The sequence below is a fragment of the Anopheles coustani genome, chromosome 3, assembly GCF_943734705.1.
Source record: "Anopheles coustani chromosome 3, idAnoCousDA_361_x.2, whole genome shotgun sequence".
Lineage (NCBI taxonomy): Eukaryota > Metazoa > Arthropoda > Insecta > Diptera > Culicidae > Anopheles > Anopheles coustani.
The window spans coordinates 64,023,901-64,042,993 of record NC_071288.1 but is presented as its reverse complement, the minus strand read 5'-3'; the positions used below and the strand labels follow the sequence as shown (position 1 = coordinate 64,042,993).

Genomic DNA, 19,093 nt, shown 5'->3' with positions numbered 1-19,093 from the left:
TGATCCTGCTCTAAGAATTTATGACGAAAAGGCTGAAACGGAGCTTCACACAGACGCATCGAAGTACGGTTACGGAGCCGCACCGTTGCAGAAAAGTGATGATGATCAGTTTGATCCAATAGCGTACATGAGCCAACACACATCGGGTGCCGAAAGAAACTACAGAGCATTTCATTTGGAAACACTGGCCGTGATTTGTGCTGTGGAAAAGTTCTGAGTGTACCTTCTTGGTATCAAATTTAAAATCATAACAGACTGTTGGGCTCTTACACTGGAGTAGTACGATTATGAGATGGTTCATCGAGCAGGATCGGTGATGAAGCACGTGGACGCGTTAAGCGAGGAGGACAGAACGACCAAAATTTTACTATCAGGAATTATGGATATGCCGATAGAAGAAATAACAAGTGCGCTAAAAGACGAAAAGTTGGACGCTGTGTCAGTTAAATAACTTACAATCAAAAACAAAAAATTCAAAGAGCACTCACTATATTTAGTGCACTTTAAAAAAGGTGCAGTGACTCAAAACTTTCTGAGAACAATTATGGCAATGAACCACCAAATAGTACAATGGAGGTACTATTCTACTAAAGAAGGTCCGATGCAAGGCAAAAATTGCCAACGATACGGGCACGCTGCAACTAATTGTCACCACCCAGTGAAGTGCATCAAATGTGCAGGAAACCACTTATCTGCGAAGTGCCCAGCAGCAGCTGCTAGCGACCAAGGTTTCATTCACCCACACAAGCTCAAATGTGCAAACTGTGACGGCAACACTCTGCTAATTTCTCTGGTTGTCCAAACCGCCCAGAAGCAACACCTAAACAGGCATCTAAACAGAAGATAGAAAAGAGCAAACCTATTGGGGAGTTTTCAGTCAGAGAGTTCGGTCTCCTACCATCCCGATCCAATCCTCCTTCAGCACCACACACTCCCTTGAATAACAGGAATCCATTCCGAGACAATAACCTTTTCAACACGGCATAGCTCGGAGATATTATAAAGGAAACTTTTTCCCACCTGCAAAAACGTAGTTATAAAAAGGGCCAAATCATGGTCGTATTTCAAATTGTCAGTAAATTTTTTTTTCGTGATGACCCATTCAAAACATCCTAAGATAGCTTACTGGAATACCAATGGTACTTCAATTTAAAAAAGGAAAGTACAATTGTTTCTAAAAAACCCCGTCATGGCCATCACGGAAACATTTTTGAAGTCAGGTCAAGTGTGTGAACAGTAGTGAAAAGTGAATTTAGCCTCCTTCGGCCTGATTATGCCGAAGAAAGGTGCGAAAAAGAAACGAGGTAGGGAAGTCGACGAGGTAAGAAGTTCTTCCGACTCGACCGATACGAAGCGCTCAAAAATCACCACTGAAGCATCGGCCCAGACGGAGGACACCAGTGAAATGAGCACGGATTCAGAGAGTGACACCAATGGAAACAGCTGCAGCACCACCACCGACAGCAGCGAGGCCACCAGCGTCCAATCGGACATAGAAAACGACTTCATGGAAGTAAAAAAGCGATCGAATAAGAAAAATGGCTCCGTGAAACAAAAGACAAACAATGCCCCTACTCCTCCAGCAGCATCCAATCTCTGTTCGGTAAACCCACCTGCGCGCTCTGCCTCTGCAGACAAAAATGCTAGATCACACCCGGGTCCATATAGCAAACCACCACCCGTTGTCGTTAAGACAATTCCCATTTTGGAGCTGCGCCCGGAACTCCAGGCACGGGGTCTCACGCCTGAGTTCCGACTTTCTGGTGTAGGCACCTCCCATCACGCGGACTCAAGCAGAACGGGAGGGTGTCCTTGCATACCTAAAGAATAGAAACGCGGAATATTTTTCCTTTACCACCGGCCTTTCATGGAGGTGCTTCGGGATCTTCCCGAAACGCCGCTGGACGAAATAGTCGAGGAGCTCCGGTCGAGGTACTAGCTCGAGGTCCGAAATCAAACGACGAGCCGAGGGCATCCACTACAGGTTGTACCTCGTGCACTTCAAATGTGGGACCTGTTCACTTAAAATAACTGGAGGCAGTCCGTTCCATCCAGCAGGTTATAGTGAGATGGGAGGCCTACCGTGGAGGCCAAAAACGCCCAACGCAGTGTCATCAATGACAGGACAGTCCGTCCATGGAATAACAACAAGCGGTGAAGTGCACAAACTGCATGGGGGCCTACCGAGCGGCTAACCCTGCCTGCCCACAACGTGCCAAATACGTGGAAGCAAGAGAACAAGCAAGGAAGAAAATCCACTAAAAATACCTGCATCCGCAAACCAAGCTTGATCACTTAAGTCAGTTATTTTACAACCACTCAACTTCATTTGAGAATGGACTTCTTTTTAAAGATCATAGTCTGGTTATACCTGCAGAACTTCAACCAAAGATTTGCAAATGGTTACATGCACCACACCTGGGTATTGAAAAAACATTAGCCAGGGGTCGTACACAATTTTACTGGCCTGGCATGACAAAAGACATAAAAGAATTAACTAGCAAATATGGCATATGTGAAAAATTTCTGCGTAATAATCAGAAAGAGCCACTCGTGCAAGACTCACCACCCGAATATCCATTCCACAAAGTATCGACCGACATTTACGAGTATGCGGGATCTTACCGGTTGATCCTGATTGATGCGTTTTTTTTCAAACGGAGAAACAAACCAAACAACTGGTAATGTATTTCGTATAAATCGTTATAAATACGGTGCTGTTTGTCTTAACTGTCCAGAGCCACGATTTCAAGATCTATTCTACCGTTGTGTTCAGTTCAGCTTTACCCGCCCTCTTCTCCTTTTTTGTTTTTATCATTTTCCTATAACTTTCCAGTTCGGTTTTCAGCGGTTGGATAAAGCTTTCGAATTCAATCTCTTCCAGGCCCTTCAAAACATAGTCCGCCATGAGTGATTTGTGATTTCTTTGCTGCGCGGCAGTTGTGGCCACCGACGTTAGATATGGCACAAACACCGAGGTTGCCCTGGTTAATGCTGTCCGACATTCGGTCGATATTTTCACATCGGCCGGAATGGCTTCCATCATCAACCTTGTCACGGAGGTGTTGGGTAAATTCAGATCTTCTATGAGTTCAACCATTGTGAAGCGAACTTTATGAGACTATGCACTTTTATTTATTTACTTTCCGATGCGACGAATTCAGGGTTCATCTGCTCTGATCGTTTAGAGCAGGGGTCGGCAAAGTGCGGCCCGCGGGCCAAATCCGGCCCGCCAACTGATTTTATCCGGCCCGGAAGAAAATTTGCTTCATACAAAACATCCATCTCAATTTTTACGGAATTTGTGCATGATGTCAGGTTTGATTTCTTCCCAAAACTGAAGATTAAAATTGTTGAACGAAGTATTCCTGTTAAAAAAATCCATATTCAACGAAAATATGTTGTCTTTTACCAATTTTTATGTTACTTTACTATTTAGAAAGATGATACTCCATTAAAAATGGTCCTATTTTGACAACATTCAGTCATCGTTTAAGGTATCCGGCCCGCGCCTTCAGTTTCATTTTAATCGTCTGGCCCTTTTAGGAAATTTATGCCGACCCCTGGCTTATGCCATTGATCTCAACATTTTCGGTTTCGATGTCAACTCTCTAGCGGGCTTACTTACACACACAGCCATATTCTCAACACCTTGTGTGTGGATGTCAACTCATGCCGCTGCATGCTGATAAACTTCATTTTCGAGTGCGTTTGTAAACACTACGAAGTATTCTCTGGAAGTTGAACGATCGCCAGACAGTTTTTCACCGAACGACGCGTTCTCCAGAAGTTGAAACGATCGCCAGACAGTTTTCGCCGAACGACGTGCTCTCCGGAATTGGTAGCAGTCGCCAGACATTTTTCCTGCCAACAACATCGTGGATCATGGAGGGTCAACAAGTGCCAGACGACTTCTACGGAACTTATTGAGGTGAACATCGAACTTCACACAGGCCTACCAGTTACTGCATCGACCTTCCTATCTTCACAACCCCTGCAGTCGCGATCGATAAGTCAACGAGAGCAGACGTATTTTTGGTACACTCCACAGAGAGTAAATTCAATTATCGATTAGTCGTAGTGATTTCGCGAGTGCTACAGTGATTCTGTAACGAGAGACACTACCACACACGAGGTTCCTTGAGTATTGTGCTCCCTCTCCAATCATGGGACGAGGTAATAGAAGTGACGTGACGAGCAGCCGCGCCAAGCAGGCTGCTCCATTGGAGAGCGTTAGAAGTCGGTCTCGATCTTCGAACAGATATGCCCTTCTCAGCGATGTAAGTGATAAAATGGAGGAGTCTGTGCAGCCACAAGAGCTGATTAGACAGCCAAGTACTACGGCTACCGAGAGATCGGAAGAAAGGGACCCTCAACGGTCATTGCCTCCAATTGTAGTGAAAAGCACATCTGTGTACGCAGTACACAAATTGGTATTAGCAGCGGGTGTGAACAAATATTCGACAAACCAATCACGCAACGGCGTGATAGTGAAAGTGACAAGCAGCAGAGACTTTCGAACCGTGATAAACCATTTAAAAAAGACAAATGTGCAGTATCACACATATCAACTGGATGAAGACAAAACAACGAAAATAGTGTTACACGGTCTAATAGACCTTCCTACGGAAGAAGTAAACGAAATTTTACAAAACGAAGGTATAATGCCCTCAAGCATTAAAAAGATTTCTGTAAAGCAGAAAAGGTATGACGAACATGCTGTATACCTTTTGCACTTTCCGAAAGGCACGTGCCATATCAATTTGCTGAGAACGATTCGTGGCCTGTACCACTGCAAGGTCACATGGAGCTACTTCTCCACAAAAGCGGGCCCAATGCAATGCAAAAGGTGCCAAACATTCGGTCATGGAGCAGACTGTAACAGATCGATGACTTGTAAACTGTGTGCGGGTAGCCACGAGACAAAAATGTGCCCACACAAAGCCGGGCCATCGACTGGAGATGGTCTAATACCACAGCACAAGCTGAAATGCGTCAATTGTGAAGGGAATCACTCTGCAGGGTATATTAATTGCCCTAAACGTCCGCAAACTATCGCAAAACAAGCGAAACCCATACAAAAACAGCAGTTCTCACTGCAAAACGAAAAATTCCCAATCTTGGCAACACCTGCTCCGTGCGCATTTATGTGCAATCAGGCAAACGTCACTAACACACAAACAAAGCAGCTAGAAACAGGTCCCAATGAGACGAACAAAAAGTCGGGTAATGACACGTTCTTGCCATCAGATATTCTTCCGATTGTCACGGAAATCTTTAACAAGTTACCAAAGTGCAAAACCAAGCCAGAGCAGATTGCTCTTATGTTCGAAATAGTCCAAAAATATTGTTTATAATGAAACCGCTACCGCATAATCTAAATACAAAAAGGCTTAAAATAGCCTATTGGAATGCTAACGGCATTTTAAATACACCCGTTTCCACTTAGGATGGAAGCGCGCCCGCCTTCTGTGCAATGGCGCGCTATAACGGTGGAAACGCGAGTATCAACGGTCGTACGGCGCGCCATATGACTGAATCTCGTTTGCCTACTGTTGAAATGCGGACGCGGTCTGTTGGAGGGACGCAAATTTCGACGGCCGCACAAGATCTGTGAAGTGAGAGGTCTGCTCATACCATGGTATAGCAAAACCTGTCAAACTACCGCATAATCAACAAACTGACCTTCTTTAAATGATGATACTGTACGGATGAAAAGCAGTATTTGTTACACTATTCAAAAACATCTAATTTTCCACCCGCTAGCTTTATTGAGAGCAATCCCTGATGCAATATCCAAAACATACGCGACCTCCAAGACCAATAAATCACAAATAATAATAAACTCTCACCTTTTGGCTTCAATGCCACCAGAAATCTTGTAAAAAGTAATAGATATTGTACAGGCTCCCCCAAAAGAAGATAGATACAGTCATTTGAAAACCATAATACTTGAACGCTTATCAGCAAGCGAAGAAAAAATAATTGCTAAATTACTATATAACACTGAAAACGGAGACAATAGCTCATCGGAATTTCATAGGAAATTAACACAGTTAGTAGGAACATCAACGGACATAAGTGAAAGGATTGTTAGACGTCTGTGGCTAACTCGATTACCCTAGGCAATAGAGATAGCGGTAATCTCCCATAGTGATAGGAATATAGCTGAGCTGCTAGCCCTGGCGGACAGGATTTGGGAAGCCACGAGGGCTCTTTCGGTGAACGTGTGTGCTAGCACCCAAGAATTAAATGAGATTAGTGCAATGCGTGGCGAGATCCAGGAATCACGTTCTATGTTGAGTCACCTCCAGGTGTCTGGTCGCCGTGGACGTTCGCGCTCGAACTCACGTCACTATTCGCGCTCGCGTCAATCCTCGCGCTCAGGACAAAAGTCGAAATCAAATCACACGAAATTTGAGGAAAATGCAATCAAATGCACAAAACCGTGCAGTTTTATGGCCAACAATACTCAAAAAAACGAATAGAATCCGCAGATGTGGCAGGATCTGCGTCGTGCAACTCCAAGTCCTGCCGACTTTTTGTATGTGATGAACTGACACGCCTCACATTCCTCATAGACACTGGTGCAGATGTATCAGTGATTCCAAATTCATTTTTCGGGGCCTTAACTAAAACTAACGACACGCTAATGGCAGCAAATGGCACATTAATTGCCACATACGGCGTAAAACTTTTACAAGTTTCGTTGGGATTGCGCAGAACTTTTTCGCATACGTTTATACTTGCAGCTGTTAGCCACCCCATTATAGGTGCTGATTTTCTGAACCGATATGGTTTACTCCTGGACGTTCGCAACAAGCGACTAATAGATCCGGTTACCAGCATCACTACAAATGCAAAGAGTTTCCGTCACTAATGGAAGCTCCCGACTTTAAGAAACCAATTAAACACGATGTGGTACATCGTATACACACCAAAAGCCCACTCCCAGCATCAAATCCCAGAAGATTAGACCCGGTCAAACACAAAACCGCTCAAATGGAGTTCCAACACATGTTGGATTTGGGTATTTGTCGACCGTCGTCTTCTTCTGTTGCGTCACCATTACATTTGGTTCACAAACAAGACAGTGATTGGCGCCCATGCGGTGATTACCGTCGGTTGAACGCCATAACAGTTCCCGATAGATATCCAATCCCACACATTCAAAATTTTACAATGCGATTACGAGATTGCAATTATTTTTCTAAAATAGATGTAATCAAAGCGTATCACATGATACCGGTAGCACCAGAGGATATCCATAAAACAGCCATTACAACTCCATTCTGGTTATTCGAATTTCTATGGATGGCTTTTGGACTACGCAATGCTGGTGCAACCCATCAAAGGTTCATGGACAACATTTTCCATGGCCTTGAATTTGTCTACTGTTACATAGATGACATACTCATTAGTAGTCATACTGAAGAGGAACACAGAAATCACCTGAAACAAATTTTCCAACGACTTTCACAGTATGATATCAAACTTAAACCATCCAAGTATGTTTTTGGGGAAAGTAAAATCCAATGTTTGGGTCACGAGATCACCAAACAGGGCATCCTACCAGCTATCCATAGAGTAGAAGCCATCAATTCTTTTCCTCAGCCAAAATCTTTAAAACAATTACAGACATTTGTTGGCATGGTAAATTACTACCAAAGATTTATCCCTAACATCGCAGACAAAATCGGCCCATTACAGATACAAATACCAAATTCACCAAGAAAACTAAACAACCATGGATTTGGACAGAAGAATGCAATACTGCATTCGAACGTCTTAAACACGAAGTGGCTCACGCAGTTTTACTCCGTCATCCTTTAAATGACACAGTATACAACATCACTACTGATGCATCAAACGTGGCAGTAGGAGCCGTTCTTCACCAAAAGAACAACAATGTTTGGGAGCCACTGGCATTCTTTTCCAAGCGACTTACCGACGCGGAGCAACGTTATTCAACGTTCGATCGGGAGTTGTTAGCAATATACTTGGCCATAAAACACTTTAGATATTTCGTAGAGGGGAGAAAATTCTTCGTGTATACAGACCATAAACCCTCGACCAACGCAATTTCGTCCAAAACCGAGAAAACACCACGCCAGTCCAGACACCTGGATTACATCGCGCAGTTTACAAGTGATATAAGACACATCAGGGGAGACAGCAATGTAGTCGCTGACGCATTGTCTCGCATTGGTGACACCAACACTATTTCTGTCGTAGATTACAACGTTTTGGCAACAAGCCAAAGTTCTGACGAAGAATTAAAGAAACTTTTGGAAAAGCAGCCAAAGAGTTCCTCATGCAAATTAGATAAGCTGCTCATAAATAATCAAATCATTTATTTTGAATCGTCAACAGGGGTAAATCGCCCATACGTTCCAAAAGAACTTCGTTTATATATTTTTCAACAACTACACAATCTGTCTCACCCCGGTATTCGCGCAACACGGAAATTGGTGACACAAAAATATTTTTGGCCATCAATGGCAAAAGACGAAGGTTTATGGACTCGCTCATGCAACAATTGCCAAATATTTAAAACACTACGTCACACGCGTTCACCATTCGATACATTCGAGGTTCCCAAAGGTCGATTCGACCACGTCCACATGGACATAGTAGGTCCTTTACCGTTATCCGATAATAGCACATACGTTCTAACAATAGTTAATAGATACACACGTTGGCCCGAAGCATTCCCAATGTCTGATATTACAGCAGAGACCGTAGCAAAAACATTCATTTCAAACTACATAGCCCGGTTTGGCTGCCCACTAATAATAACCACAGACAGAGGAACGCAATTTCAATCAAATTTATTTAAAGAACTGTCCAGAATGTTAGGTAGCAACCTAACCTAGTAGAAAGATTCTATAGGCAATTAAAAATTTCGCTAATGGCAAATGACATCTCAGACAGATGGACTGAAAAATTACCAATAGTAATGTTAGGAATTCCGTGCAAGTTACAAAGAAGACATAAAAGCTTCTCCGGCAGAATTAGTTTACGGTCAAAATTTGAGACTGCCATCCGATTTCTTCGAATCCAACAAGGACCCGTTAGGAAACACTACTGAATTTGTCACTCGCTTAAAACACATTTTAAGCAAAATCAGTCCCACAGCCCCAAGGCAGCAAGAAAACAAATCATACATTCATACAGATCTATCAACATGTAAAAAAGTGTATTTGAGAACAGACAAAGTTAGAACTGGCCTACAACCTCCATATGAGGGACCGTACGAAGTAGTAAAACGTTTAAGAAAATATTTCATAATCAGCATCAACAACAAAAATGTATCTGTATCAATAGATAGACTTAAACCGGCTTACAGTTTAGAAACACTTAAACAGTCAGGAAATCAAAAGAAAGTTAGATATACCATCTCCGATACTTAAAGGGGGGGTGATGTAACAGCAAATCGTTCTGACACCACTCACTGAGTACCGTCCGTAAGGTATAAATAAGCCGACCGAAGTAGAAACTGTATCAGTCCGCGTTTGTCATAGTTTGAAAGAGCCATTCTTGTTCCAACCGCCGAGCCGAGAGTGAAGACGTGCCAACAGCAGCCTACCTCCAGCATCCAGCTTCGTGTGCAGTGAAAGTGCTTGTGGAAGTGACAGTGGTAGCTATCCTTGTCACTCCGACAAGCCGATACTGCAGATCAGTTTGTGTTTTCAGCTACCTGCCTAGAGCATCTAGCTTCAAGTGCCTGTACCAGTACCTGTAAAAGTGACCTGTGATTCGTGCGTTTCATTTCTGACTACCTGACAATAAGTAAAACATTTTTACACAGAAGAAAGAGAATTCGTGCGTGTCGTGCAAAAATAAATTATTCTGAGTGTCGTTATTTAAAAAGTGAGTGAGTGGGCCGACGGGATGTCGGGCCCACATCCTCCCGAGAGGGATCGTCCCCCTCTCGGCGCAAGGACAAGGACGATACCGGAATGGATGGACTCCAACGAAGGAGACCTGATGTTCCTGGTCCTGGAAGCCACTGAAGGAAAGAAACTACCACCCAGCCCATTCATTGTAGGGAAATCTCTGCAAGACGCTGTCGCACGGCCAGTACCAGGTAACCTGATAGATAGCGGCTCCAAATATCTCCTGAAAACACGATCATTATCACACTTCCAAAAACTACAAGCACTAACAAAACTAATTGACGGTACACCAATTAAAATCACTCCACACAACACTCTCAACTCTGTCCAATTCGTCATCTTTTCCCCCGACCTTAAGGACATGTCCGACGAAGAAATCTTAAACAACTTGAAAGACCAAAACGTAACGGAAGTCCGACGATTCTCACGCAAAGTCAACAACGTCATTGTCCCGACCAACTCCTTTTTATTACGAATCGCTGCAACCAAAATCCCCAACACAATTAGACTTGGACCTCTCCAAGTTACTCCACGTGTGTATTACCCGAGGCCCATGATTTGTTTGCAATGCGCTCGCTACGGTCACTCCCGGCTGAGATGCAAGTCCTCCCTGGCATGCCGCAACTGCGGAATCCCGGCGCACGGTGATTGTTCTTCCCCAGCCACCTGCATCAACTGCCAAGGAAACCACAACGCCCTTCAGGCGCTAGAAACCGGAACCACCAGAGACCCTTACATCCAGCATCTGTCCAACACACCACAATCACCGAAGGTCTCGTTCTGCTGGATCCCTGGTCACACTGGCATCCATGGAAACGAAAAAGCCGATCGTGTTGCCAACGAAGGACGAAACCATGCACCAAGCTACGACAACAAGCTCTCCCGCCGTGACTACATCCAATAGAGCAAAACCATCATCGCAAACAACTGGAACACTACTTGGCTCAGAAGCACCACCTCAGCCCTGCGACTCATCAAAGCCACGACCACGCCATGGGAAGACCCTCCATCCCATCAAGACCAGAGAAAACTATCCCGTCTTCGCATCGGTCACACCCGTCTGACCCATGGATACATCACCGACAAATCCAGCCCACCACTATGCAGCTTCTGCGGAGTGGTCATCACCGTTCATCACATCCTCACAACCTGCCACGGATATTCAGCCCAGCGTACGAGCTGCCAACTAGACACCAACATCGACAGCATACTCTCACCGGACAGCAACCAACAAATCAAACTACTGCAATTCCTAAAATCCACCGGCCTCTACAAAGAAATATGAACAATAACTAGCCACCACCAACAGTAAAGAGGCGAATGTAGCCGAAAGGCTCAAAGCCTCTATAAAAATAAACCAACAACAACAACAGTCCGCGTTTGTCATTCAGCTTCTGACCTCGGTCGAGACCAGACGTGTTTTTCTTTTGTGCGATATCAGATACGGAAATATTCGGATTATCTCCTTTGCCAGTGTTGCAATCAAATACCTGGAAGCTGAAGAAGGAACGCTAGCGAGAATTATAAGCGCAAGAGAGACAGAGAACAGGAGGGTGAATTTGCGCTTGGCGCAAGCGCAAGCTTAGCCGCAAGCGGAAGCGCAGCGAATAAGGACACGGAACATATATCTGTCTCGCTCTGAGTGGATAGTTTTTGACTAAATCCGGTAAAGCAAGTGCAAGCGAAGGATTGTTGAAAGTATATCCGTCTCGTTCGGCAACGGAAAGTTTTGGGTTTTTTCCTATTACGGGTGTACATATTTGTGTTTGTTTTGCTTCGTAGCTGTAGATAACTTTTGGACATATTGAGAATTTGTGTACATAGAAATTATTTTATAGTTGTTACTGTACAGTAATTTCAGTTTGTGGGTGTTGGTGAACATATAATATTTGGTGTATATAACAAAGTGTAAACCGAGCCAGTGGAGGTCGGTTCGTAATCATGGAGGGGAATTCCCCTCCTAGGAGAGACCCTCCTTCTGATCCTGTCAGCAGGAACAGGCAGGTTCCCGAGTGGATGGATAGAGATGGCACGAGAGGAGACTTGAGATTCTTGGTTTTGCAAGCTGAAGACGGCCACACTTTACCGAAGAATCCATTCATCATCAGTAAAAGCCTAACAAATCATGGGGGACAGCTAAATCTTCCTGGAACCAGTTTCGATAACGGCAGCAAATTTCTTCTAAAGACCAGATCTGAAACCCAATACGAAAAGCTACAAACCCTGAAAAAATTGATCGACGGCACACCTATAACAATAACACCGCACACCACCCTCAACTTCGTTCAATGCGTAATTTTCAGTCCGGACCTTAAAGAATTGACCGACGCAGAGATTTTGGTAGAGCAAGAGACGCAAAACGTAAAGAATGTACGACGTTTTTGGCGGAAAGTCGGTGAAAATCTCATTCCTAAAAATTCCTTCTTATTAAAAATTGAAGCACCAAGAATCCCTACACACATTCGGCTTGGTTTCCTGCAGGTAAAAACTCGGGCATATTATTCTCGCCCGATGATTTGTCACAACTGCGGAAAATACGGACATACAAAAACAAAATGCCCAGCAGAAGCTATCTGCTTGAACTGTGCATCAAAGGCTCATGGGGAGTGTAATAAGGAAAAAATATGTCTCCACTGCAAAGAACCACATAACCTGCTAGACAGAAGCTGCGCTTTCTACAAGAAAGAAGAGGAAATTATTGTGTACAAAACGGACTATCAGGTATCATATACCGAAGCCCGCAAAGCTGTAACCGGAACAAACTCTAATAACCAACAAAACACCAGCACTTTTGCACAAATAACCGGAGCCGCCCTAGCAGACAAAGATAAGATTATACTAGATTTATCGAACACGGTTAACAAACTTAACGAGCAAATTCAGAATCTGAACCAATTAATGGCAACGCTGAATAAAAAGCTAAAGATCCAGGACAATTTAATCAACACGCTCCGACAACAAAACGCTATGGAAACCGACACTGAAACAGTTATAAACACGGACTCATCATCATCGACCTGCACAACGCCTCGAAAACGTACCCTGAAGACCGGCTCCAGCTCATCTGAGGAAGAAACCAAGCTACGCGAAAAGAAAGTCAGTAAAACTTCAAGCATTTCTACTACTGCCTCCTCACAAGAAACCCAATCTTCCTCTTCAAATTCCTCTAACCCTCCTTCCACAAACAAAAACAAAAAAAACCGATCAAAAACAAATCAAAGTTCATTTGATTTGATCAGTTTATCAAATCAAACATATTACCTCTTTTTTACCTTAAGTTTTTTTACGAAATTCTTCTTTCAAATTCAATTCGACTAACAGAGTAACGGATTCAACAAGCATATTTGCCATATCTTGGAACATAAGAGGTATTAGGAACAATTTAGACAATCTCAAATTGCTATTAATAAAATACAATACAGTCATAGCTTTACAAGAAACTTTTCAGCAACACATTCCCAATAATTATCCATTTAATTTGTATAAATGGACACACTCTCCAGCATCTACTATTTTACATCACAGTGTTTGCATTGGAGTCCACAACAGCATTCCATTTACAACATGCGCGCTTTCTTCTCCCATTCCTACTGTTGCAGTTAACATTAAGGCTCCTATCGAAGCCACAATAGTATCCATCTACCTTTCACCTACCCATTTTAACAATAGAGAAATAGAAGAACATTTTTCAGACCTAACATCTCAAATTCCATCATCATCTATTATAATGGGTGATTTAAACGCAAGCCATATTCAATGGGGAAACCGCAAAAACACCAGACGTGGTGAAGTTTTGAAAAACATCCTAGATTGTTTGGACATACAGCCCATTATTAACTCCATTTCCACACGTTTTTGCCCAAACAGAGGGACTGGTTCTATTTTAGACCATTGCATAGTCCCTTCTGAAATGCTGGCTTCTATTAGGCTGAGGGTTGAAACCGACGTTTACGGAAGTGACCATTTTCCTCTTCTCATTCAACACGATCTTAACATTCCGATTCCACGCACTCGTCCGCGTTTGAAATATACTGAAGCAAATCATTGAAGAAGCAGCATCTGTTAGCATCCCCAGAACCAAAGGGACCCCAGGAAAGCGGTATGCTCCTTGGTGGAACCAAACGGTCGGGCTCGCAATAAAAAACAGACGAAAAGCTTTGAAAAAGTTGCGTAAAGCAAGCCTAGTTGACGGAAACCCACAAATTGTTATACTTGCAGAACAATACCGAATCGCCAATCGCACCTCATTGCAGAACAATACCGAACCGCCAATCTTTCAATAGATTTGTCTCTGAGATAAATCCTGCCTTATCTACCAAAGAAATTTGGAGACGAGTGGGCGCTTTGTCTGGGCATAAAAAGAAATCTAATAGCTCAATCATTCTTTACCAAAATTCGCAATATTTCACTCACCCTAAGGAAGTTGCCAACATTTTTACAAAACAATTTTACGAAACATCTTCTACAGAAAACTATTCAATTAAATTCCGTTCTCATAAACTAGCTTCCAAACTCTCCTTTAGAATTTCTTCCCTATGAAGAGGAAGAAAATAATCAACTTTTACCCCGTGCTCATTTGTCACCCCGTGCTCAACAACGGAATAATGCATCGTCGTCGTCGGCGTGACAATCTGCGGGAGACGTTCAGCAGCAACCAGTCCACTCTATATCATCGACAACTCATCGCCTCGTCATAGTGGACCGAAAAACGAACCAACCATTTTTAATAGATACTGATGCCGACGTCTCCGTAATCCCACGAGATATCAGCTGTGCTTTCCATAAACCGTCATCCATGAAACTTTTCGCCGCGAACAACACGCCAATCACGATATACGGTGAGTCGCTTCGTACGTTGGATCTGGGTTTGCGACGAAATTTCCTGTGGAATTTTGTGATCGCCGACGTGGGTACAGCTATTATTGGCGCCGATTTCCTCGAATATTTTCACCTACTAGTCGACCTACGACGCAGATGCCTTGTAGACGCCCTCACTAACCTCCACGCCCCGGCGCCACAGACTATAACCCGGAGGAGCCAACCGTCATGGTTTGTGCATCATCGTCACCAATAGCTTCCTTATTAAGGGAATTTCCCGGGTTAACCTCGCCTACCACCCCCGGCACGCAGCTGCAATCCGAAATCACTCATCGCATTGAGACAACCGGACACCCGACTTTCGCTCGTCCTCGTAGATTGTCCTCCGAGAAATACGCAGCCGCCCGTGCCGAGTTTGAGTCATTGGTACAACTTGGAGTTTGTCGTCCTTCCAACAGCAGCTGGGCCAGCCCCCTACACATGACGAAGAAGGCAGATGGAACGTGGCGACCCTGCGGCGACTACAGGACTCTCAACGCGAAGACTATAACGGACCGATATCCTTTGCCCTTCCTCCAAGACTTCACGATGCATTTGCATGGCAAGACCATTTTTTCAAAGGTCGACCTGCACAAGGCATACCACCAGATACCGATACACCCGGAGGACATCCCGAAGACAGCCATCACGACCCCCTTCGGGCTGTTCGAATTCACCACGATGCCCTTCGGTCTAAGGAACGCGGCACAAACATTCCAACGGCTCATCCACGATATTCTACGAGGACTCGACTTCGTGTTCCCGTACATCGACGACATGATCATCGCTTCGACGACACCAGAAGAGCATCACGAACAACTGCGTCAGTTATTCCAGCGTCTTGAGCAACACCATTTGGCCATCAACCCAGCCAAATGCGAATTTAACCGGACCGAGATCGCCTTTTTAGGGCACCTGGTTAATACAGAAGGTATTCGCCCCCTCCCGGAACGCGTAGCAGCTATCACCGAGTTAAAAAAGCCCACAACGATAATGGAGCTGATGAAGTTTCTCGCAATGGTAAATTATTACCGACGCTTCTTACCAAACGCTATAGATACGCAAGGCAGCTTATTCAAAATGACCCCGGGAAATAAAAAAAAGGATAAAACGCCGCTCACCTGGACACCCGAAGCAACCGAAGCATTCTCTCGCTGCAAGGAGCAGCTTCGACAAGCAGCATTGCTGACACACCCGACCCCAAACGCAGAACTCTCGCTGTGGACAGACGCGTCTGATTTCGCCGCAGGAGCCGTCCTGCACCAACGGGTAGGCGACCAACTCCAACCACTAGGTTACTTCTCGAAGAAATTCGATAAACCACAGAGGAACTACTCAACCTACGACCGTGAGTTGACCGCGATTTATCTCGCCGTACGACATTTTCGCTATCAACTAGAGGGTAGGGAGTTCCGTATTCCGTAAGTCCAGCTGGACTTCATAGCACAGTTCTCGACCGACATACACCACGTCTAAGGGGAAAAAAATGAGACAGCCGACTTGCTCTCACGTATTGAAGTAGTACGCGTGACACCGAGCATCGATTTCGAACGCCTGGCCGACGAACAGACCCGCGATCCCGAGCTTATAGCCATTCTGAACCAGAAGAGCCCCTCCGATCTGTCCCTGCAGAAGACGCCGATACCCGGAAGTACCAAAGCGCTGTACGCCGACTGCCCCGGCGGAATAATTAGACCGTATATTACTAAATCATTCCGCCAACAGCTTCTCCACGCTGTTCACGACTTAAGCCATCCCGGAGCACGAGCCACAGTCAGACTGATGACAGAGCGATTTTTCTGGGTGGACATAAAGAAGAAGACGCGCGAGTTCGTGAGGAACTGTTTGGCTTGCCAACGTGCTAAGGTCAGCCGCCTTACCAAAAGTCCGCTCACACCGTACCCGTCTACGCAGGACAGGTTCAACCACATCTATGTCGACATAATCGGACCTTTCCCAGTAAGCAATGGAAACCGATACTGCCTGACGATCATCGACCGATTCACCCGCTGGCCGGAAGCAGTGCCGATACCGGACATCACCGCATCCACCGTGACCGCAGCGTTGTTGTATCATTGGATCGCCCGATTTGGAGTGCCATCCATAGTGACAACGGACCAAGGAAGGCAGTTCGAGTCGTGTTTGTTCAGCGAGTTGAATCGAACCCTCGGAACGAAACACATTCGGACGACCGCCTACCACCCGCAAGCTAATGGGCTAATCGAGAGATGGCACCGCACTCTCAAATCAGCGATTACTTGCAAGGACACAACTAAATGGAGTGAAAATCTTCCTTTAGTACTGCTCGGCCTGCGCACAACTTTTAAGAGCGACATCAACGCATCACCGGCCGAACTCGTGTACGGCACGACGCTTACCATCTCCGCCGAATTTTTCTCAAAGGGACCACAACCAGTAGCGACCGATCAATCCGATTTCGTTAAGACGCTACGGGAAGCGATGCGTAAATTCCGACCACCTGGCACCGCTTGGCACACCAACCGAACCACGTTCGTCCATCACGACCTAAACAAATGCACTCACGTGTTTGTACGCAACGACACCGTCCGTCTCGTCCTAACAACTCCGTATCACGGTCCATACCAAGTACTTACACGAAATCTTAAGTCTTTTCAGCTACTACTCAATGGACGACCAACGCTAGCATCCATCGACCGTCTGAAACCGGCCTACACAGTTAAGGAAACCACCACGGCACCCGAACCGACGTCGCACGATCAGACCGAAACGCCCAGCGTCCCGCCGACGCAGCAGGTTCCCGCCATGCAACCTTCGCCCCAACCACCGGCACCGCATGCCATACCAACTCCACCACCATCTATCCTACGACGACCAGGAAAAGACATATCGACCGGTGTTACCAGGGTCGGACGAAGAGTGAAGATTCCGCTGCGATACCGATAACACCGCTCTAAGGGGGGAGTACTGTGGCGACCAGGACGCCACCTGGCGCATATCAGTCTTAACTTAAAAAGGCCGGTTGGCGAACCAGGAGACAGGGACAGCGGACGCAGGTAGAACAGGACAGCTAGGGAGTGCACGTTGCACTAGCGCGGATAAAAGCCAGTGACGTGCGCAACCAACTTCTCTTCTCTTACCTGGTGTGTCCTTTTGCGCACCGCGTCAGGCTCGTTGCATCCGACCGCGTTTTCGTACCGTGCACCACGCCGCGTAGCTTCGTCGCGCCGAGTGAATATTAGGGACAAAACGTGCAAAATTGTACCTCCTTCGAATAAACCCTAAAAGCCGACCGAAGTAGAAACTGTATCAGTCCGCGTTTGTCAGTCTTACCGATCACTCGTCAATAAAGTAACCACGCCAGCAGTACCAAGTGGTTATATAGTAATCGATAACTCAGCACTCCTCCTCAATTACAACCGCTTCAACAATTCCCTTAGGTCAAACCTAACAAACCAGATAGTTTCTTAAATTGAGTGTTTCCTAGTTCCTTCTGCATGATGGTTTTCACAGCATTATGGTCTCCGTGACCCAGGCGACGATTCACAGGTGAATTCAATTGATAAAGATTTCCATTTCGTAGTCATTTCGTCAACACCTCGTGTACCATGGCGGCTCTAAAAACCCTGCGAGTTATCAAATACATCTTAGTACGCTGAGAGGCCGTCGACAGCGTGGCCTCACCTAGTGCCTCAGGTGCCAAACCTTTGGGTACGGAGCCCGTTATTGCCATATGAGGCAGATATGTGCCTCCAGTGCGGAGGAGCATATCATAGCTGATTGTCCAAACAAGACCAGCCCAAATTGCGCTAACTGTGGAGGAGAACATGTTGCTATCGATCCGAAGTGCAGCAGCGAGCCAATTACACTCGAATCCGGCAGAAGGCCTTAACAGCTGAAAAAGGTAAAACAAGAAAGCGTTCTTCGAATCAGCCTGCATCGCCACCTTCACCACCAGTGACAGCCCCTCCAATCCCACCGTGGAATCGTCGGGTCCAGTCATCGCACCCACCATAGCTCCTGGTCTCCAGTATGCTGCCAAGGTAAAAAATGTTCCACCCTGCGATTCTGAAAATCCAAATCCAGATCAGCCGGAGGCCCCACATTGCAGCCTTAATGCAGATTTTGATGGAAATGGTGCAGCGACTAGGTGCATGTCGCTCTCGTAAAGACTTGCTGCCTTGGGTGAGTTCGTTATTCGTTATAGATAACGTGATTCGCATAGCAACCCAGAATGCCTGCTCGGTAAGACTGATGAAAATCCAGCTTGGGGATCAATATTGTAGCCAGTCCTAGGCCTTGCTGAACAAAATCTTGCGGTTAATATTAGACACATCTAGACTAACACCAAACACCTG

At 45.3% G+C, this 19,093-nt stretch overlaps 2 protein-coding genes and 1 pseudogene across 2 annotated transcripts in view; 2 read left to right on the top strand and 1 right to left on the bottom strand.

Annotated features, from left to right (window-relative positions):
- Positions 1-1,273: 1,273 nt before the first annotated feature.
- On the top strand, positions 1,274-2,121 carry LOC131265039 (uncharacterized; annotated as a pseudogene).
- A 10,758-nt stretch (positions 2,122-12,879) lies between these two features.
- The window catches only part of LOC131271946 (zinc finger protein 436-like), a 56,565-nt gene continuing 50,351 nt past the window's right edge, over positions 12,880-19,093 (bottom strand). Inside the window, exon 9 of the mRNA XM_058273539.1 lies at positions 12,880-12,980. The gene's annotated coding sequence lies outside the window, so the exon portion shown is untranslated. The remainder of the gene's footprint in view (positions 12,981-19,093) is intronic.
- LOC131265028 (uncharacterized) lies at positions 15,306-17,681 on the top strand. The gene is made up of 2 exons (XM_058267293.1): positions 15,306-16,104; positions 16,276-17,681. Exons 1-2 carry the CDS (start codon positions 15,306-15,308, stop codon positions 17,679-17,681), a joined length of 2,205 nt encoding a protein of 734 aa, XP_058123276.1.

What these genes read in the sequence shown, in the direction of transcription:
- LOC131265028 (XM_058267293.1), top strand. Translation starts at nt 15,306, where the DNA reads ATGCATTTGCATGGCAAGACCATTTTTTCAAAGGTCGACCTGCACAAG. An exon ending in GAACTACTCAACCTACGACC is followed by an intron (nt 16,105 to 16,275) that starts GTGAGTTGACCG and finishes CACGTATTGAAG; the next exon opens with TAGTACGCGTGACACCGAGC.